Source organism: Sus scrofa, chromosome 15 (assembly GCF_000003025.6).
Source record: "Sus scrofa isolate TJ Tabasco breed Duroc chromosome 15, Sscrofa11.1, whole genome shotgun sequence".
Lineage (NCBI taxonomy): Eukaryota > Metazoa > Chordata > Mammalia > Artiodactyla > Suidae > Sus > Sus scrofa.
In genome coordinates this window covers 126,488,383-126,511,561 of record NC_010457.5, presented here as the reverse complement: position 1 = coordinate 126,511,561, position 23,179 = coordinate 126,488,383, and the positions used below count along the sequence as shown (strand labels likewise).

The window sequence follows — 23,179 nt, the reverse complement described above, 5'->3', positions numbered from 1 at the left end:
AAATACGCAGGCTGAGTGGCATGAGGTTATCTTCCTTCTGCTGTTTATTTATGTATTTATTTGCTTTTTAGGGCATGTGTGGCATATGGAAGTTCCCAGGGTAGGGGTCTAATCGGAGCTACAGCTGCCGGCCTATGCCACAGCCACAGCAACTCGGGATCTGAGCCACGTTTGCAACCTATACCACAGCTCACAGCAATGTCAGATCCTTAACCCACAGAGCGAGGCTAAGGATCGAGCCCATGTCCTCAAAGACACTAGGTGGATTCATTTCCACTGCACCACAACGGGAACTCTCCTTCTGCTATTTAAATTAACCCAATCTACTAGGTCATTTTGCTGTACAGCACAAATTGACACAATACTGCAAATCAACTATAATTTAATTTAAAAAAAACAAAACCAAAATATAAAATAAAAATCAAGCTAAAGCCAAACTTAATTATTTAATTAATTAACCCAATCTTAGTGTATGGATCCGTTGCACCATTGCAGTTAGGTATCCGGTGTATCTATCATATTTCACATTTCTTGTTTAGTGTGTGGCCGGTAGAAATGTTCTATTAAAAATGATCCCCTGATATCACCTGATATCACCTTGGTCACCTTGGTCATTTGACAATTTGACCCACTTGTCAAATATATTTGCATCTCTTAATTTCCATTTCCTTACTAATGAAGACTAAGGGATCAGGGAGGCACATCGACATAAACTAAATAACCTGTTTATTTTTCTTTCTCTCAAATTGCTGCAGCGACAATAACAAACTCTCTTTTGCAGCACGGCGGGAGTGACATTAAATGGGTCGATGGTGGCAAGCCACTTTTCAAAGTGTCGACATTTGTTGTGTCAACGGTGAATACTCAGGTAAGCGTGTCTTCCTGGAATATCAAAATCTCCTCTAACTCAGAGAGTCATAAGGTGGATCCTAGGTTTACAGGAGGAGACTCACCATTTCACAAGGTGTCAGAAGAGCAGGTGATGAAAAAGGAAGAATGTTTGTGGCAAAACTTTATCCCTCACCCAGAAGAGATTGACATCCTAACCCATAAAAGTGCAGGGGCCGTAAAACTACCAACCAAAATACCAGACATGTATTTACCCTTGGAAGATGGTTTGCTTCCAATGACAACACTCAGGAGTTAATATGAAATGTTTGAAACAAAGACTTTGGATCTTTACCGTAAAACTAAGTCTAATTCCCAATGCCTACCCAAAGCTCCTCTAATAGAAAGGCCATGAGGTTGGCAAAACTGTATTTGAGAGCCACCTTGGCCAATTTCTGGCCCAGTGACCCTGGACAAATCACTTCACCCCTGTAGTCCTATGTCCTCATCCTGAAAATGATAACAATTCAAAAAGCCTCTACCTAAGATTGTATGAGAAGCCGCATGTGAAAGTATCTCATGAACTGCAAAATGCTCTGTAAATGTAGTTATTATCATCGTCCAGTTACCCAGCACTCCCCCCTTCCATTGCCAAGAAGTTTATTTTACCGCAGTGTGAGGTCTTTTATGGTACCAATTATAAACTCCAAGAAAGCTATCACAAGTACATAGAAGATGTATTGCTTCTTTCTTAAATTCACTCTGTATCTGGGGTGGGGGGGAGGTGGTGTTTGTTTGTTTATTTTTGTTTCCTGCTGCTTTATCTCTAACGCACACTTGGTTCCTAAGAAAAATGAAACCATCCAGGTACCACCATGAACTGGATCAAAATGTCTTTCCGTAACCACTGGTGCCTCGAGCCAGATTTAGTCCTCTTCCCTCATCCTATGCCCATCACTTCTTGAACGCATCTTTTCTCTGATGCCATCAGCCCTGGTTGAGTCCCACAAAGCAGTCCTTGTCCACCAAGTCCAGTTGTTCTGTATCTCAGAATGTCCCAAGGTTCTCATCCTCACCCTTCCGGCGGCTTTCTCCCAATGCCCAGGTGTCACTCCTTACCCTTCTTTACAAAGTCTACCACCCACACGCTCGCCCCCTGGGGGCACATTCTTCTCTCACCCAGAGCAGTATTTACCTCGGTTTTCGAACACCCAAGGCCCTCTCCTGCCCTCTGTGTGCTTCATTCCTTCAAGATTCAAGGATTTTTTTTGTTTTTGTTTTTGACACCCAGCCTTTCCTCAGCTAGGAAGGCAATCTCTCCCTCTCTCCTTCCCTTCCCCTTGCGGTCCAGGTCAGCTCCTACCCATCCTTTAGATCTTGGCTCAGAGGTCATGTCCTCAAAGAAGTCCTCACTGTTCCCAACCCCTCAGACAGGCTGTATCATCTTGTCATACCCCCATATGGCACCCTGCTTTCCTGTAAAGCCCTTGTCTCATCATGAGCAAATAGGTGTGTGTGGAAATCACGGGGTGATACCTGTCTCCAGGGTATAACAGGAGGACCACAGAGGAAGTGGGGAGAGGGAGGTTGCATGCCCCAACGTCTGTCCTTCATGCCTGCCAAGGACTGGTATATAGTCAGCTTTCAATAGATAATTTTTTTACATGTGTGTGTCTTTTTAGAGCCACACCCAAAGCATATGGAGTTTCCCAGGCTAGGGGTCCAATTGGAGCTGTACCTGCTGGCCTATGCCACAGCCACAGCAATGCAGGATCTGAGCTGCGTCTGCAACCCACACCACAGCTCAAGGCAACACAGGATCCTTAACTCACTGAGTGATGCCAGGGATCAAACCAGCATCCTCATGAATACTAGTCGGGTTCATTAACCGCTGAACCACAACGGGAACTCCCGCTTTCAATAAATAATTTCTGAATACATAAAGTGAAACTGGAAATATGACACACACACACACACACACACACACACACACACACACACCCCTGACCTCAGGGGAACCCACACCACAGTGACCCCTCTAGAATTGACAAAGGCTAAAGAAACACCCGGAGGGCAGATCTTCACAAGAAGCCTGTGTTCCACTTCCTGACGACACAGCTTTGACCTTCACAGAACTTAGGCACTTCCAAGGTGACACCCTCTTCAGGAAATAGCCTTAAAGGGCAGGTTGTTTTGCTCCGGCTGCCATAACAACGTATCACAGACTGGGTGGCTTAAACAACAGAAAATACTTTCTGGCAATTCTAGAGGCCGGAAGTCTGAGATCTAGGTGTTGGCAGAGTTGGCTTCTCCAGGGCCTCTCTGCTTGGCTCTTCTCTGCAGGTGCACGTCCACCTTGACTCTCTTGTAAGGACATCAGTCCCGGTGGGTTAGGGCCACCCTCACTACCTTAATTACCTCTCGAAAGACCTTATCTTCAAGTATGCTCACAGCCGGAGGTACCCGGAGTTAGGACTTCAATATGCAGATTTGGGGAGACACAGTTCTGGCCCGAAGGAAAAGAGTCCATTTTATCTCATGGTGTCCGTGTGGCCTTCCTAACGTCTCACTAACTCTGACACTTAAGTCTGAAGATGTCCCTAAACTGTACACACTCTCCTGTGTATTAAAGAATATGTAGCGAAAAAATTGGTAAAAAAAAAAAAAAAAAGAATCTGTGGAGGAGTTCCCGTCGTGGCGCAGTGGTTAACAAATCCGACTAGGAACCATGAGGTTTCGGGTTCCATCCCTGGCCTCGCTCAGTGGGCTAAGGATCCGGCATTGCCGTGAGCTGTGGTGTAGGTTGCAGGCTCGGCTCGGATCCCCCGTTGCTGTGGCTCTGGTGTAGGCTGGCAGCTACAGCTCCGATTGGACGCCTAGCCTGGGAACCTCCATATGCCATGGGAGCAGCCCTAGAAAAGGCAAAAAGCAAAAAAAAAAAAAAATCTGTGAAAGAAGCAGGAACAGGAAGATGATAGAAGGCAATTTTAAAAGGAAATGAGAAAGGAAAGAACAGAGCCAAGGGAAGTAGTTCTCTAGCCATTGTCACAGGGGCCCAGAAGGAAAACAAACCTCTGAGAATTGAATAGAGCATAGTTCTGGTCAAGCCCTCAATGTGCTGAGATGTCTATGAAAATGAGAGGTCCATCTCTCTGACTCCCTGATAAAGCATCTGCATATTCTGTTCCACAGGACAGCTCACTTCCCATCACCACCATTGTTACACCACTTACGTGTCATCAAAAGCAAATACCTTTTTTTGCTGTTTCAGGATCCGCATGTGAACGAATTTTTCCGACAATGCCAAAAAAGGGAGAAAGATATGTCTCAGTCACCTACCTCGAATTTCGTCCGTTCTTGTAAGGTAACGTGACCTGCAAATAGTTGCGGGGGTCTCTGGCAGCGTCCGGGGTAGAAGTGGGCAAGACAGACCTTTATCTTTGGCACTGAGTAGCAAACTAAGATGTAATTATTATTGAAGATTTTTAAACACTTCGTCAATTCAGAGAGCAAATGATTTCACCATTCCTAAAAGGTGTCTGTTGATTAAAATATAAACGCAGATCAGTTTCTCCAAAATAAAAATGATTGAAAATCAAAATCAGTTGACTAAGTTAGTGAATTGGATGTAGAGTCCTTATAACATTGTAACATTGCCCTCTGCCTGTGTGTCCGGCTAAATGTCATGAAAAATAAAGCCAAACAAAGGTGAGCTATGAAGCTCATATTCAAGTTCTGTAGAAGGTCAGAAAAATGTGCTTTAAATTTAATCAGTGGACTTTTTTGTCCCCCTGCCAATTCAACAGAACTTACTGAATGTGGAAAAGATTCATACAATCATGAGTTTTCTACCTATAATCTTGAATCAGCTCTTCAAGGTTCTGGTACAGAATGAAGAAGATGAGATCAACACAGCTGTGACCAGGTATCTCTAACACAGCCTTAGGAGATGAGATTTGCATAAGCTGTGGTTGCATACAACTTGGATTATAGCTGAAGGGCCACTTAATTTTGTATGCTTGTGTTTTATTTGAACACATATCTTAAATAATTCCTCCCTCTCAAGATCTTACCTCTAATTATCTATTATTATCATTCGAGTAAAGTTTTAGACCTCTTTCTTCACTTTCTTTATTTTTTTAAGTGAACTTTTTCTTTTTCTTTTTTTTCTTTGTCTTTTGAGGGTAACGCCCACGGCATATGGAAGTTCCCAGGCTAGGGGTTGAATAGGAGCAGCAGCTGCCTGCCTACACCACAGCCACAGCAACGTGGGATCCAAGCTGTGTCTGTGACCTACACCACAACAACGGCTGGATCCTTAACCCATTGAGAGAGTCCAGGAATCAAACCCACATCCTCATGGATACTAGTCAGGTTCATTATTGCTAAGCCACAACGGGAACTCCCTTAAATAGATTTTTTATTTTGAGATAACTATAGAGGCACAGGCAGTTGTTGAGGACTAATGTAGAGAGAGCCCACGTAATCTTTAGATGTTCCCAATGGTGACATATTGCAAAACTATCATACAATGTCACTACCAGAATATCGAGAAGGAAAGAATTAGGAGCCAGAACATTCCTCTCCCCACAAGGATCCCTCATGTTGCCTTTTATTGACACACCTACTTCTCTCTCATCTCAATCCCACCCCTTATCCCTGGCAACTATTAATCTGTCCTCCATCTAGAAAATTTTGTTACTTTAAGAATTTTTTATATATTATATTGAAATTTTATATATAATATGAACATATATGTTAAATATATTACATATACTTATCTAATAAATGTATAAGTTTATTACCTCTTCTATTTTAAATTTACATATAAATTATATTGCATACATGTATATAGAATTATATAGTATGACAGTACGTAACCATTTGGGATTGACTTTTTTTTTATGGCTGTACCTACAGCATATGGAAGTTCCCAGGCTAAGGGTTGAATCCAAACTGCAGCTGCCAGCCTGCACCACAGCCAAGGCAATACCGGATCTGAGCCGCATCTGCAACCCATACCAGCAGCTTGTGGCAATGCTGGATCCTTAACCTGCTGAACGAGACCAGGGATCAAACCCACATCTTCATGGACATTATGTCAGGTTCTTAACCTGCTAAGCCACAATGGGAACTCTGGGATTGGCTTTTCTCACTCAGCATAATTCTCTAGAGATTCATCAGGTTTTGCATCAAGCAATCATTCTCTCCTTTAAATTTCTGAGTAATAGTCCTTATTAAAAAATATCCAGGTTGTTTCCAGTTTTGGCTAGCTTTGGGGTAAATATCAGTTTTTATTTCTCTGAGATAAATGCCCAGTGCAATTTCTGGGTTATATGGTAGTTGAATGGGTAGATTTTAAAAACATGATGAATTGTTTTTGTGGCCATACTTTTTTTTTTTTTTTTTTGTCTTTTTAGGGCTGTACCCATGGCGTATAGAGGTTCCCAGGCTAGGGGTCTAATCGGAGCTGTTGCTGCTGGCCTACACCAGAGCCAGAGCAAGGCCAGATCCAAGCCACATCTGTGACCTACACCACAGCTCATGGCAATGCCAGATCCTTAACCTGCTGAGCGAGGCCAAGGATCGAACCCACAACCTCATGGCTCCTAGTCGGATTTGTTTTCACTGTGCCACAACGGGAACTCCACTAGATCTTTTTTTTAGTGTTCAATTTTTCTTCAACTATTCTCACTTTAAATTTGCCTGTACCACATTCTTTCAACATTACTAATCCATGGTGACTTTGGCAATTACAGTTTCCTCTTTCTAGAGATAATGTTTTTAATTCATTATTGAATCATATATTTTTAATGTTCATTTTTGAAAAAATATTAGTCACAGCATTCTGGAAAAAAATTACTCTTGACATTGAAATGTTTCCAGTGTCTTTGTAACTCACAGGCATATTATTAGCTTCTTTCAGAATGAAAGTCTTTAGCCTCGTTTTTAAAGCAAAGCTCTGAAGCACTAGAAAATTAAAATATCTCCAGCAGTTCCTCAGCCAGACTGATCTGGAACCAGATTAAAAAAACTCCAACCGTGCCTTTAACTTATGCTTTTTTCAGTATGAGTATATGCATCTGTGTTGGTAAAACTCGTAAATATTTCAGTGGATATATCTTCTGTTGAAATTCTGAGCTATTCCTAAATACTGCAGCCATGGAGTAACCAGAAGTATTATTGTAAGAAATCAACCTGCACCCCCCATGCTGCTGTAAACCCTAACCCAGCTAAAGGGAAAACCCAAAAACCTGCATTTTAAACTAATTTCTTTTTCCAATAACACCTCTAGGTTGGAAAACAAGCCCCTTTAAAATGGAATATGATAGTTAGAGGTTAAAGATCTTAAGTTTTAATAAGATACGAAAAACGACCCCTATTCTGAGAAGACAGTGTCAGCAACCACATAGCCCATAATAGCACATACAACTTGGGCAACAAAGAAAATCACAATGTGATATTGCAGCCGTAAGACTTTCCTTACATCTTAGTGTTGTAGAGATTTCAAGGTTGAAAATGGCTAATGGGTATTGGGAGATAAGGGGAGTGGTAGAGTCTGAAATGGGTTCATTCATTCACTTAATAACTTTTAAGTACCCAGTTTACCAAGAGCTCCAATGACATGCCAAGGGGTATTTCCTTGCCTTCTCCAGAAAGGCCACTGAACAGCTTTGCTTTTCTAGGGTTCTGACCGACATCATGGCCAAGTGCCATGAAGAGCAGCTGGACCACTCTGTCCAGTCCTACATTAAGGTATGAAATTGCTGCTTGGGCTTTCTTCATATCCCCGTGTGCTGTGTGGCTTGTCTCATTTCCTGTCTGCACTAAGTGGGAAGTTTCCCCCTTTAGCTGGTTGATGCCCACCACAGTCAGAGCAAGCATTCCCCATCGCTACTTGGAATTCCATCTCTTTGCACTGATGGGCTCGATGTATTATTTCAGTGTGTAAATGTATAAATAATGTGTCCGTGTGCAGATGAATATTTATATGGGGAGAGAGAGCAAAGAAAGAGATAGAGGAGAAAGCAAAAGCATTATCCTCTGAAGTCAACCTTACAAATAAATGAAATTCCCGAAGTTCAAGGAAGACGTTTCCTGTTGGTTTGTTGAATGCGCTGTGTTTCTTCTGTAATGTTTTCTTAGCTCTTTTTATTGTTTTCTCAGGCATTATTTCATTTTCCCAGTTACTATATATTTGTACCTGCTTCTGGTATGTTAAGTCTTTTCTCCTCTGGCATGAACCACCAGCCCATTTCATTGGTGTGCACTGCTTCCTCCGGTGGCCTTCGTCAAACGTTATATTCTCATTTTCAGTTGGCCTGTGATTTAATGCCAGTGAACTTGTGATGATGTTTACATATTATAGTTCCAGCCTAAAGGTCATCTTCTTGAATGAGAAGGAAAAAACCCATCCAGAGATAAAGTACCTTAAATTCCTTAATAATGCACAGAGGACCTAAATTATATTTTTTTTTTTTTGCACAGATATATCTTTTAGAGAGATAGACCTTTAATTAAAAGTCTATATTTCATTAATATATACGAATAGACATGTACTCATATATTTTAGGTGTCTAGAAATATGACTAGAGAAGAATTTGCAGTCTTTTGTACTAAAAGCTTGGGATAGAAATGCTCTTATAAAAAGAAATAACTAGAAATTTTATGCTGGCATAAACCCCTCTGAGATACCATCAGTGAGGAATTTTTTCTCATTATAGTTATATATTTACAGGGTTTTTTTTAACCTGTTAGAAATATTAGAAATGTGAGGTGTCTTCCCAGATACCAAAATATGAGTGTTTGCCCTTCCTTAAAATAGCCCATATGCCGAAAATAGTTCCTTCACAATAATTTCCCTATGGTATAATCTTACACAATAAGATCTACAGTTCAATTGCAGGAGGTCAATTCCACCTACCAATGCTTTTTTAGTTTGCTCCTGTGTAAGATAGAGTTGTAACTTATTTTTATAGAATATTGATGAATTTACCATTCAACAGAGTTATCTATAGAATTTTCACTCTCTCCACCTTACTCCAGTTTTCCATTTCAATCTCCAAAGGGGTTGAGAAGGAAAAAAAAAAAAAAAACCCACCCCACAGTACATGAAATTACCCCCATTCCAGTGGGATCACTGAAAATTGCATTGAGAATCCACTACTCTTCTGACTATTTTTGTGACAGCTGAGGCTAGTTCCTGATGAGAACCTTAAATCAGCTCTCAGAAGCTATCTATGATGCTCTTGGAGAGATGCACTGGAAATGCATCCTAGAAGGGCTTTGTTTTTAATCAGGATGTTGGAAATATCCTGATGATCCCACTTGATTTTGTAATATATGAGCTTGTTTATTTAGTCTGCTTTGAAGTGGTTCAAATCCAAAATACACCTATGTGGAATTTCAGCTGATAATGATACCTAAAGATATTTTCTAACACAACTTTATGTATCTAAAACAAATACAGCCTGATAAATATAACCAATTGGAATTTTGCTCTGGGAAGAGCACTAAAGTAGCAAGTGGAAAACTAGATTCTATTTAAGTTTAAATAGTTAACTTAATGTGGTGCAGCAGATTAAGGCTCCAGCATTGTCTCTGCAACAGCTCGCATCGCAGCTGTGGCTCGGATTCTACCCCTGGCCTGGAAACTTCCATATGCTGCAGGTACAGCTAGAAAAAGAAAAAAAAAAAATCAAGCCCCTCCTAAGAGTATAATGAAAACTGGGACCAATTCATGCTTTGATATCCTTGAAAGATGTGATGTAATTTATATTTATTCAGAAATAAACTAAACACCATTTCAAGTTCAGTGGTGCTCAGCGCTGCTAACTCACTCCATCTACAATATCCAAAATGCACACATACACCATGTCTTTTTCAAAGATGTATGTCTAAAGTCGATCTAATTAAATGCCATGGTTTACAGCAATTTGTGGAGCTGCTATGTTCTATCCAAAACACTTGTAAAATGTCATCTTTCGTTGAAATGTTTTTGGAGCTAAATTACTGCGCATGGGATTGGATAGCTGATAATGACCTTGCCCTCGCATAACTCTTAATCTATGAGGGGGAAAAATCGTACTATTCTTGATGTTAGCTAGTTTCATGCATCTCTTAACCTTGTTTTTCTCCTGTGGGATGAACTTGGAGAAGTCAGGCCCCCTTAAGACGATTTGGGTATCAATGCCTTAAGTCCAAAGAAGTAACTATAGACCCAAATACAAAGTGCTTCGGCTTTGTATTTCTTGCCTGCCTTCACCCTTGATTATAGTGAAGTCCGAATTGTGAATGCTGTGAAGAAATGACCTTCCTTGAGACAAACCTAACTCATAAGTAAAATATTATGTCAGTCATAGCATTTTGTATTTTAAATATGTGTGCATGAATTGATGCTTAAACTATACAAAGAAACATGGAAAATTAAACCATGATATGCACTCAGTGGTGCATACCAGAACCAGCCTTTTAAGAAAAAAAGCAAGCAGCATTTCTTATCTTGCTGACAGCCAATGCCTATGAACCTGTTGATTGCTATGTCTGAACATGAGATGGCAGTGGACCCTGGGCTTGTGGGGAACTCACCTACTGGCCTCTGGAAGGCGCCTGCTTCCCCACTTGGCTATTTGAGTGGGCGCTCTACCCTTTCAGGATGAAGAAATGCTACCATGCCACCCACCTGTTGCCAGTGGAAGGAAGGAGAAGGGGAAATGTATCCTAAGTAAGTGGGTCAAAGCCCTCCATGTTCCCTCAAACCCGCTAAATTGCTCTCCACCTCTTCTTTTTGATTTTGACCAAGAGTTTCAGGGAGAGCTTAGGTGAGCAAGGCCCTACCTGTGCAAAGCCCTAAATAGGAGCAGGTGTGTATTACACTTATCATTGGGTCTCCCTTTATTCATGACAAAATCCGGCATGAGCAGATCATTTTGAGACATGAATTGTTCATGGAACATAGTTTTTGGAGCTTAGTTTCTTTTTTAAGTATTTAACTTTTTTTCCACTTTTTGGATTTTCTTCAGTTCGTGTTCAAGACCACGGCATGCAAGGAGAGAACTATACACGAGGAACTGGCTAAAAATGTGACTGGTCTTTTGAAGTCAAATGACTTCCCAACAGTCAAGCATGTCCTGAAGGTAAAGAATTTAAAAACAGCCCTTTCCTTGTTAATATGATAGACGACTTACTCTTAACCCTGAAGGTGATATAGGAGTCATCGATTTTTATGGATCAGTTCCCTTAGAGTTTCTGGTGTCAGCTTCATGTTGAAACGTGAGCATATGGAAATATTAAGCAAAAGAGATCCATGTCCAGAGAGCAGATCATCTTAAAAAGTAGAATAGACATAAGTTAAGTCCTTTGGCCTAAAGACAGAATGAATGACTATTAAGAAGGACCTGAAACATTCAAAACTGCTAAGTGTATCAAAAATAAAGTTTATTGGGTTTTTAAGCACAGTAAGAGGAAAAAAACCAACAAAAGGATTAATGATGTATTAATGAATAATATACTGACAGCAGAGAGAAAGCAGAAAAACAACTCTTTGACCCCAAAAAGTTGAAACCCATGCCTTTGTGGGAACATAAAGAAAATACCATGAGAAGCTTATAAAGAGATAACTCTAAACTATACAGACTAGGCAATTGAGTTCCCTGCTAAATTAATTATCTCTCATGACTGGATAGGTCGATGATTGATTGGTAAGGAGCTAGAAGGGAAGTCTGAAGCCTGGATCAATAAGCATAAACATCTGTTCACTAAAATCAAATTATCCCAGGCCGAGCAGTTTGTTTTGATTTAAATTAGCCATATAAGTATTTTCATTCAGTTCATCCAACAAATGTGTTCCTTCTATAGAGTCCCTTCCTCACCAGCTTCACTACCCTCAGCTCTTGACCTGCGTTAGGAAATAGAATAAATGTCCCTGACCTTGGGAAGCTTACATTCTACTGGGGAATAAAAATAATAAACTACACACATAATAACAAAATTAGTTAAATCTTGTGTTTAGGCAGTGAGAAGTAGCATGGGAAAAGGAAAGAGGAATTAGGAGTGCCGAGAGTTCAGGGTGAGGTTTGCAGTTTTAAATAGAATGGTCAGGGAGTTCCCGTTGTGGCTCAGCAGGTTAAGAACCTGATATAGTGTCCCTGAGGAGGCAGGTTCCATCCCTGGCCTCGCTCACTACGTTAAGGATCCAGCATTGCTGCAAGCTGTGGCTTAGGACACAGAGGCAACTCAGATCTGGTGTTGCTGTGTCTGTGGCGTAGGCCTCAGCTAGAGCTCCAGTTCAGTCCCTAGCCTGGAAACGTCCACATGCTGCAGGTGCAGCCATAAAAAGAAAATAAATAAATAAATGACTTTTTTAAATGGTCAGGATAGAGCTTGTGGAGAAGGTTACACCTGAGCAAAAAATGGGACAGAAGCGAAGGAGCTGGCCGGGGGGATGTTTAGGGAAGAACATTAAAGGTAGAGAGGAAAACACAGAGTATTTGTCTTTGTCTGATTTATTTCACAAAGCACAATCCCCTCCAGGTCCATCCATGGTGGCACAGGTATTAAAATGTCTTTTGGTTATATGTGTAATGGAAAAAAATAAAATGAACAAAAATATATAACAAAACAGAAATAGACTCAGTGATACAGAGAACAAACTAGTGCTTACCAGAGGGGAGAAAAGTGGAGGAAGGGGCAAAATAAGTGAAGGCGATTAAGGGCTACAAACTGCTAGGTATAAAATAAATCAGTTACAAGGCTGTACGGTAAAGCACAGGGAATATCACCAATATTTTATAACTTTATACAGAGTATAACCTATAAAAATATTGAATCTTTATGTTGAAACTAATATAATATTGTAGGTCGACTCTACTTCTATTTAAAATAAATAAATAAATAAAGTAGAAAAAAAAAAGAATAAGAGTGTAATAATCCACCATAAAAAGGACTTGACTTATTCTAAAAAGAAAAATTTAAGTTAATATTAGCTTATTAAAAAGTCATGTTATTCAAATACATTTATTCTCTGGGAAAAAAAAATTTAAATAAATAAATAAAAATAGAGGGAAGACCTATACAAAGTCATAAGACGGATGCCTGGCTGCAGGGAGGCCAGTGTGGCTGGAGCCACATGAGCAAAGAAGAGAGGAGGCAAGATGAAGTCAGAGGGGCAACAGGAGGTTTGGCAGGTAGCCTAAGGCCTGTGTGCCATTGCAAGGGCCTTGGCTTCCACTCAGAGAAATCAGAAGCTGTTAGAGGGTTCTGAACAGAGAACTGCCTCGAGCTGACCTTGGTTTGAAAGGGTGACTCTGATGGTTGGGTAAAGAATAGACTGAGGTGAGATGTGGGGTGGAGACAGGGGTGCTAGAAAGGGCTGTCTGCCTGGAGAAGAAGGGAGAGTCAGCGTTGAGTTAAAAGACAAGGCAAAAGGAATGTTTGGAGGATAAACTGCATCTTCGGGAGATTTCGCTGGTGATAGTCCAGGTATTCCAGACCAAAGGTATGGTGGGAGGGTTTCACAAGATGGGAAGCAGTGAGATATACAGATACAAGGGAAATGCACAGCTGCTGAGCGAGATCAGTGGGCAGAAGAGGAGGGGGCCTTCTTCTGTTTTTCAGACATGAACCGAGGCAGAGTTCAGTGGGATTAGTCCTGGTGGATTTGACCTGAATAGTGGAGGCAGGACAGAGTGCTGAAGTGGGGAGAATGACAGGTCTCAGTTAAATTAAGAGGCAAATGGGAGTTTCCTGGTGGCTAAGTAGGTTAAAAATCTGATGTTGTCACTGCTGGGGGTTGGGGTTCTATCCCCGGCCCTGGAATGCCCACACATTGCCGATGTGGCCAAAAAAGAGAAAAAGAGACATTAAGAGGCAAATGTTAGAACATTTGGCATGATGGTTAAAAATATCATTTTGGACAAGATTGGGGGTGCCTTGTGCTAATTAAATATTCCCCACCATATGAATTTCATTTCCAATATCACGTTTACTAAGAAGTGACCCCTTTTTAAGCCAAAGCTGCCCTTTTAGAGCTTAAACGTCACCTCTGCCTCATCTCAGTCAATCTTTTTTTTTTTTTTTTTTTTTTTTTGTCTTTTGTCGTTGTTGTTGCTATTTCTTGGGCCGCTCCCGCGGCATATGGAGGTTCTCAGGCTAGGGGTTGAATCGGAGCTGTAGCCACCGGCCTACGCCAGAGCCACAGCAACGCGGGATCCGAGCCGCGTCTGCAACCTACACCACAGCTCACAGCAACGCCGGATCGTTAACCCACTGAGCAAGGGCAGGGACCAAACCCGCAACCTCATGGTTCCTAGTCGGATTCGTTAACCACTGCGCCACGACGGGAACTCCTTTTATTTTTTTTATTTTTTTTTTTATTTTTATTTTTTGTCTTTTTGTTGTTGTTGTTGTTTGCTATTTCTTGGGGACTTCATCTCAGTCAATCTTGTAGCGTTAGGGCTAAACACTCAAAAGTTCTTAACAGCATGGTTTGTAAAAGTCTAAAGTTGGAGGTAATTCAAATGCCCATGACAGCAGAGCAGAGAAGTGAATTGGGATGACCTATATGATGTGGTGACAAGGTAGTACCCCCCCAACTACATAGCTCAACATAAATGGACCTCAGAAAGAATTTGTTGAGTTAAAGAGGTAACCACAAGAGAATACATACAGGGTGATTCCATTTATGCCAAGTTCAGAGGCAGGCAAAACTAGATATTGCTCTCGTGTGTAATACTGGAGATAACACTATGAAGTAAAGCGAGGAATAATTATCACAAAATTCGCAGTTGTCATGGACAGGTTGGGGAGGGAAAGGATCAGAGAGGCGTGTTCTCAAAACGGTCCGTATATGATGTGTACTTTTTTATCTGGGCCAAGGAAGATCCTTAGACTCAAGAAAGAGGGGCTTCATCCTGTGTGGTGGTCTTCTCCAAATGCTCCCCTCCTGATTGGAAAAGGGATGATAGTAGCCAAGAGAAATAGCCTCTGGGAGCCTCCTACCTCCTCCCCTTCGGGACCTACCAGGATCCCTGGGAGCCCCACCTCAGGAGCTTGTAGGTTTATTCCTGGGCTTGCTTAGACCTCTTTCCTAAGTTCATTCTTCAGAGGGGAAGTCTGGTTGCCTGAGTGCAGCCCCAGACCCAAGGTGGGCAGAGGGACTGGTTTGTGGACAGCACTCGAATGGATGTAGGGGCTGAACAGTCACACCTGCACTGGGCCCCTCAAGTGTAGGGCAGAGGCTTGGTGAGAAGAGGGTGTGGGCCAGGGACCTTCTCTCCCTGTGTCCCCACACTCTGTACAACCTTCCAAGCTGTCAGGAAGTTATGTTTGTCAAGATAAGAGGATCCCATGTATTTTATTTAACACTTCATAAGCTTGACTTGGAACTTTTATTACACACATGGCTTCCATTTATACTTTTGCCTTTTTTATCCCTGAAAATGTTAGGGGTGGGCTTGCTGTGACAAACTTTTTTAACATTCAAAGTTTTGCTTAGTTTTGTTTAACTAAGTGAAACAAACGGAACACTTGATGAATAGGCATCTCCTTAGACAACTGTCTAATCAGCCATGTCGGGTAAACCAGGATCTTGTTTTAGTTTAAACAGTCTTTGAGATGACTGAGGGACAGAAATAGCTGGCATTTGCTTTCACCGACAGAACTTTTAAAGCTGATCCTAACATACTGGAGACATCTGTTATTCCTCTGATACACTTATTTCCAAAGAATGCATTTTAAGATAAGGATTTTATAATATCACACATTGGGGAGAAGGATCATTCTTTTGCCATAAGATAACAGATTTCTTGTCATCTTTCACTTTCCTAACAGCATTCCTGGTTCTTCTTTGCAATTATCCTGAAATCAATGGCACAGCACTTGATTGACACAAATAAAATTCAGGTAAGATCACAGATAATACAATAATATAAAACAATTACACTCATGAATATGCTCTCATTATTTCCATTTTTACTTGCTTTGTAAACCTTAGCAATTTATATTCATTTCCTTTTTTTTTTTTTTTTTTTTTTTTTTGCTTTTTAGGGCCGCACCCGTGGCATATGGAGATTCCCAGGCTAGGGGTTGAATCAGAGCTGTAGCTGCCTGCCACAGCCACAGCCACAGCAATGCAGGATCTGAGCCACGTCTGCGAACTACACCAGAGCTCCCGCCCGGCAATGCCGGATCCTTAATCCACTGAGCAAGGCCAGGGATCAAACCTATATCCTCATGGATGCTAGTCAGATTCGTTAACCACTGAGCCACAACGGGAACGCCTTCATTTCCTTTTAAATGGGAGATAGGATTGTGTGTGTCCATACAGGTTCTTCAGAAGCAGATGCCGGGACAAAATTAGAAGTGCAGAATGGCTCCAAAGGCTAAGGGGGACAGGCAGAGGGACTTGGAAGGAGATGGCAAAGGAAGGAGAATTGGCTGGAAAGAGCCTGCCCTGTGGGCTGAGAGCAAAGAATGTTCATCAGAAAAGTCCTGCATTGAGCAGATGGTCTGCCTCTGATCCTTCTGGAAGTTCAGTTATTACTGAGAGAATGTGACCTTAGCATGAGTGTGTGAGTGGGTCCCAAAGACTTAGTAGCTACTTCATTCATCCCAGTAGATTTTGGGAATAGCTGAGTTAACACACATCCGTGGCTACCACCCATGGTCCACAGTCCACGACTTATACTACCTATTACATATGTTTATGAACCTGCTCCTCTCCAGTTCCCATGAGCCTCTCTTCCTGAAAGAACCCTTGTAAGACGGAGCCTAGTGCCATTAACTGTAACTCCTGTTACTATTGTCGGTCTCAGGAGCCTACATGGCTCTCATCGTCTCCCTCAGCCCACAGCTCTGAAGGTCTCAGTGGCTTACCTGTATTGTGACCCAAACCCTCACTCCAAAGGGGCCCAGAGTGGTCTCAGCCTCTGGTCGTTATACTCAGACAAATGGGTAGAGAGGACCGAGAAGCACCCAAGTAAATCGCCTGAGATCCACGCATGTTTCTGTCTGTTCCCATTGTGAATCAGACCAAGGGGAAACCTCCAACATTGCCCCTCCCCCACAAAGAGACTAAATCAAACCATATTGCGTGGGGTGGGAGGGTGGTAGACAGCGATACTGTCTCCATTTGCATTGCTGGTCGGGGAGAGGCAGTGGCAGTGGCTTCCACTTGGCCTTCTCCACCGGGAGAGCTCCACAGGTCAAGCATCCACTGTGTTGTTACTCCCAATGCCAATTATGTCAAAACAAATTACACATTTGGAGCAGGTAAATGGCTATTGAGTGGACCTTTGGACTCAGTGGACCCATTGTTAACAGAACTTTAGGCAGGACTATTCCTGTAAGTTCCCACTCCAGCTGGGTGGACATGATGGTGCTTTTGGTCTCCAGATAGCAATATCAACTAGGATCTTGTGTCCAGTAGTGCCTGAGATATCTGAGTATTCCCCTCTGCATAGTGTAGTCACTTTCGAGAAGGACTGGTAGGGTCATTACGGTATATACTTACTATAGTATAGCAGGATGCTTTTTAGGGACCCTGCCTCCTCTTCCGTCAGTGTGTACCTGATCTGAAAGTTGACCCAGGTCCAGGAACAAAGAAAGGAATCATGGCTATTTATTGGCACAAACATCCTCATCTCCTGATCGTCCATTCTTGCTTTCTTGGTGGATGTTTAGCGTTGCCATTGTTTCTTGCTGCCTGCCTTGTCCCTGGGGATTCCACATATCATTAACCAGCTCTACAGCTCCAGAGGGTCAAGCACCCCTGGCTGCTCTCCAGACTTGCCATTTGTTATGATAATCGCAGCCCGCTGGCTCCTGGAGATTAAATACAATCACGGGGCCTCTCCTTATCCCAGGGCTGTTAGTGGCCAGCCCTGTGATTGCCTCTCTCACTTGCAGATGGAAGATGCCACTGGGTGGTCTTTGGGATGTCTATCCCCACTACCTTCTTAATGCCCTTGGTGGATGGTGAATCTTCTGGGCCCATAGATCAATTCTTACATGCCCTTCTCTCTCTCCCTCTTTATGCCTTCCCCTATCATCTACCAGGGCCACTTAGGCATTTCTATTCTGCTTGAAATGAGCCATCTCCAGGATTCTAAGTGCCACCTAACAGTGAGTGAGTGGTCCTGATTGCGAGTGGTCCTAGTGGTGGGAGGTCCATCCCCTGAGTTCTCGTTTAAGCGTGTATCCTGACAAAGTGCCCTTATGTCAATGAATTTTAATTTATCCACTCTGACATTCTGGCCACCTTGTGATCAAACACCCTTAACATCCAGTCTCAATGGTATTCCCGCTGAGCTCCTGCTGGCACATGCCTGCTAATTCTTATAACTCCTTGAGGTATACTTTCTTCCTTACTTTATTAGGCCCAGCAGGTTCACGGCTGAGTTAAGCTGGGATTCAACCCCAGTTAAGGGCCTGGACTCCTGGAGCAGAGCTTCTGAAGGGTTTGCCTATTGCCCTACAGGGAGAGATCTTTGCAGTGTTCTCCCATGTGGGAGAAGGGCTGACTCTTAATAGGGACGGATGGGGTACTGAGGAGTCAGGAAAGTCTGCCGAGCCACCATCCTTGGGTCATCCATCCCCATGTCCCCATCCATGCTGCCAGACCTCAGGCCTTTCCAAACATGGCTTTGGCATAAGCATAACAGACCTGGCTTGGCTGCACATTTAATCAGTCTGGTATTCCACGACTCTTAGTTCTGAAGTCCTATGTTTGCTTTCAGCTATGACTGCTCTCCCTCTTTTAGTGAGAAGACCCTCCTGTCTGGGAGGAAGAGAAAATCAAACATGAAGATAAGAATGATTCTGATCACTATTATTAAGCTATATCAGGCAACCTCAATGCTGTAATCCTTGCTCTGCCACCAACACGTTAGATGATAAAAGAAAAAAAAAGATACTTAACATCTCAGAGCCTGTTTTCCCATCTATGAAAAGAATTGATTGGACTAAAATTCTTTACTTTCCACCAGTATGTGTCTGCTCAAATAGATGGGCCACGAAACACATTTATGAACAGCCTGAGAATAAAAGAACTGGGAGTTCCTATTGTGGCTCAGTGGTAAACCGACTAGTATCCATGAGGATATAGATTCAATCCCTGGCCTCGTTCAGTGGGTTAAAGATCTGGCGTTGCCATGAGCTGGGGTGTAGGTAGCAGCCTCTGCTCAAATCCTGCATTGCTGTGGCTCTGGTGTAGGCCTATAGCTGCAGCTTCAATTCAGCCCCTAGCCTAGAAACTTCCATATGCCACAGGTGTAGCCCTAAAAAGAAAAAAAAAAGAATAAAAGAACTCATCATGGATAGCAGTTTATCTTCACTGATTCAAGGTCTCACCTAGTTTTCTTCCAGGAGCACATGATCCTCCAATTTTCTAACCATTTCTAATAGTTGCAGAAGGAAAAGACTTTATAACATCATTTGGCTTGAAAGCATTCACAATAAAGCTTTTCGCATTTTTTGTTGTTGCTTTTTAATTGTGAAGAAGGTGGCTTTCTCTTCTGTTAAAAAAAAATTCCTTCATCAACGAGATCTGAGGAAGTCTGGTCCTCTGAGAGGCAGGTAGACCCTCCCCGGCACCCCTGCGGCCTTGTCCATGGAGAATTCCTCCTTACTGGGAACTGCTGAGTGTCCTCTCAACACTGAGCTCTGGTAGCAAAAGATTGCTTGTACACACCCTTCTGTCTCCCATCAGCCTCTTATCCCTAACATGCCTTCTGAGCCTGGTCCTCGTGACCTTTGCCAGCCCATAGCCCAGGTTTTCCAGTGCTTTCCTGCTCTGCTACTTGGGATCTGACTGTCTTGTCACCTCACTCCCCTTCCTGCCCTGTCCTGAGACAGAAAATCCAGTTTTCGGTGCAGAAATTCTCCCACCTCGAGCCCTTGAGATAGACTTCCAGAGGTTAACGAATACTCATGAATCTACAGTCAGCATGTCTTGGAGTTGAGTGGGAGTTGGCCAGAGTTCCTTCAATGGCACAGCAGGATTGGAGTTATCCCTGGAGCACTGGGACACAGGTTCAATCCCTGGCCCAGCACAGTAGGTTAAGGATTCAGTGTGTTGCAACTGTGGCTCCAAAACTCCATATGGCGCAGGGCAGCCAAAAAAGGAAAACAATAAATAAAATAAGAGTAGGAGTAGGCCACAAGGGGAATTTTAAAGGAGGGCCAAAAGGGGAAGGAACAGGGGGAATTTCAAATGTCTGTGTGAAGAAAATGTTGGCAGTGATGTGTGTAGTGTATCTTCAAGGAGTAACACAATGGAGAGGAAAACTATAAATGTGCTTGATTGAAAAAGTGATTGTTGCTGTCATAGGTGAACTGTTTACCCCTATGTCCCAAGGTATATGGAACAAAATGAAATATGATGTATGCAGTTAAAGCCACTAGGTTTATTTGTGGTTAATTAAATTTGATTTCAACAATAAGCTTTAAATATATATAGTATAACCATGAGATCTTCAAAAATGCCTATACAGTGGAGTCCTGGTAAAATGGCTAAAAAAAAGCCAGTCCAAGCTAGCTCCAGTTAATCAGTGATTAGCTGACAGTTAATCACTGTTTGTTCCATGCGGTTTCTGTAAGTTTAGCCTCCATGGTTTTTATTCTTGCACCCTGGAAGACTGGATGCTCAGAATTTTAGAAAATATTGTTCAGCCTAATTCTTCATTTTCTGTATCGATCTATAATGAAAATATGAGTCTAATTTTAAAGTCAACCTGTAAAGATGAATGAATCTTACCCATCTGATGCAAAGGGGCTGTGAAAACTCATCAAGTATAGACTGAGGTGAGAAATCTCAGCTGCCTGAAGCTTTCCCCTTATGTGCAGGAGCTCAAACAGGAGTGGATTCCTGGACCTGAAAGCAGTCTTTAGGGGCTTCTACAGTGTGTGTATTTTGTAATCTCATGGCAAGATCATTTTTTATCTTATGACAAAAGCATCTTGACCGGGAAGTCCTACCGGCACCTACTGTGGCAGATGCTAGGACCACTTTAAGACCAGCTATAAGATGAATGAGGTTTGAGCATCCAATGGAAAACATAATGACTTTAGTTGATAACCCTGTATTGTATAATTGAAATTAGCTAAGAGAGCAGAACGTAAATGTTCTCCCCCTCAAAATATGCATGTGAGCTGATGGGTGACTTAATTAACTAGATGGGGAGGAGTAATTCTTTCACAATCTACATGTGTATCAAAATACCACAGTGTATGCTTTAAATATCTTATAATTTTAAATGTAAATTATAATCTCCATAAAATTGAAATGAAAATTTTAAAAAGACTATCTGGGATCACTACTCCTTAGAGGACATTTCAAACCAATATCTGTACTCATTCAGTTATTCACTTACTTGTTTGTTAAAGTTGTTTATTAGAGAATTCCTAGTTTTAAAAAATCAAATAATTGACTTTTAAATTAAATAGAGAATTGTGTGTCAAAGCAAACCTAGAATAACATTCATTAAACTATAGTTATTTCCTGAGTATAGTTATTTCCCGAGAGGGAAGGGAGGGGAATTAAGATGTGAGAGGTTATATTTATTTATTTATTTGTCTTTGGTCTTTTTCTAGGGCATATGGAGGTTCCCAGGCTAGGGGTTTAATTGGATCTGTAGCCGCCAGCCTACAGCACAGCCACAGCAACTCGGGATCTGAGCCTCGTCTGCAACCTACACCACAGCTCTTGACAAAGCTAGATTCTTAACCCACAGAGCAAGGCCAGGGATCGAACCTGCAACCCCATGGTTCCTAGTCGGATTCGTTAACCACTGAGCCACCACGGGAACTCCAAGATGTGAGAGGTTATGAAAAAATTGTTACATTTCTACATTGTCTGAATAGTGTGCAATTCATATAATTTACTTTGTAATGAAAAAGTGAAAAATGTACTTCATAATGAAAAAGTGAAAAATGTAATGTAGAAGGAAACATTAAATGAAAATGATGGAAATTACCACCTTGAAATAAATTAAAAGTGCCTCTTTTTTTTTTTTTTTTTTTTTTTTTTTTTCATGGCAGCACCCATGGTATGTGGAAGTTCCCAGGCTAGGGGTCTAATCAGAGCCACAGCTGCCGGCCTACACCACAGCCATGGCAATGCTGGATCCGAGCCTCGTCTGTGACCCACACCACAGCTCAGGACAGTGCCAGATCTTTAACCCACTGTGCAAGGCCAGGGATCAAACCCACATCCCCATGGATACTAGTCAGGCTCCTTTCCACTGAGCCACAATGGAAACTTCCAAAAGGGTTTCTATTTTATTATTGCTTTCAAGTTTTCAAAAGGACTCTTTTTGTTTCGATGATGTTAGTAAGTCTTACAGTTTATATTTTCTAGGCTTAGTATTTCATAGGCTACATTTTAAAGAAATGATCCATTCTCTCTGTAGCTTTCTCGGCCTCAAAGATTTCCTGAATCTTACCAAAATGAATTGGACAATCTTGTTATGGTCCTGTCTGACCATGTGACGTGGAAAAACAAAGATGCACTTGAAGAAACAAGAAGGGCAAACCACAGCGTGGCCAGATTTCTTAAGGTAAAACTTCCATTCAAGATCATACTTCCATTCAAGCCTCTGTGATAGTGGTTGTGAGATACACTAAGTGTTAATTGAGACACAGCATTATTTAGGATGAAGCATCCAAACTACCAGTATTAGATGAATATTTTCATCTATACATCTTTCCTGCTTTTTGATACTTTTTCCAATTTGGAGTCACATAGAACAAAAACCAAGGTTAGAGAAACATACCCACTTGAGTGTTGCCAAATGTAGTACTTCTAAGTATTTTCAAAGAGAAAAATGAGATTCTCTAAAGGAGAAGCTGCACTGCAGCAATATTATCCTGTTAGGCATTTCTGTCCTAGAAGTGATATTTTGAACCAGGTATAGCTCTAACAGTGATGCCAGATAGCCACTTTAGGAAAACTTTTGGGAACTTAGCATTTGTGTTATATTACCTTGATGCTCTTTTTTACGTGATGGAAATATTATGCATTAATCGCATTAAAGGAAAATTATCAATTGAGCAACATAAAGCGGATATATATGTGTGTGTGTATATATGTTTACACACATATATTTAACAATATTTCTTTGAATTATAGGTATTCATATTGAATTGAGAAGAAAAATATGCTTAAGCCAAAAGAAAGCTAATGTAGAATATCACTTAACTGGAAATACTTTCAACCTGAAACATGATATTTTCTTCTATTCCTTCTTTTTCTCAACTATTGTAAACTTGGTGAAGCCACGTTTCTTATTTCTTTACAATAGACATCAGAATAGGTGTGAGAATTTATAAATACATACTAATAACATAAAGCTAA

At 41.6% G+C, this 23,179-nt stretch overlaps 1 protein-coding gene across 35 annotated transcripts in view; it reads left to right on the top strand.

Moving 5' to 3' along the window:
- DOCK10 (dedicator of cytokinesis 10) overlaps window positions 1–23,179 on the top strand; it is a 276,179-nt gene that overhangs the window by 200,194 nt on the left and 52,806 nt on the right. For all 35 annotated transcript variants that reach the window (XM_013984546.2, XM_003133687.6, XM_021074800.1 and 32 more), the window contains exons 22-28: window positions 782–868; window positions 4,100–4,192; window positions 4,635–4,753; window positions 7,515–7,584; window positions 10,851–10,964; window positions 15,658–15,729; window positions 22,236–22,382. In XM_013984546.2, the coding sequence (XP_013840000.1) occupies window positions 782–868; window positions 4,100–4,192; window positions 4,635–4,753; window positions 7,515–7,584; window positions 10,851–10,964; window positions 15,658–15,729; window positions 22,236–22,382 (702 nt within the window). The remainder of the gene's footprint in view (window positions 1–781; window positions 869–4,099; window positions 4,193–4,634; window positions 4,754–7,514; window positions 7,585–10,850; window positions 10,965–15,657; window positions 15,730–22,235; window positions 22,383–23,179) is intronic.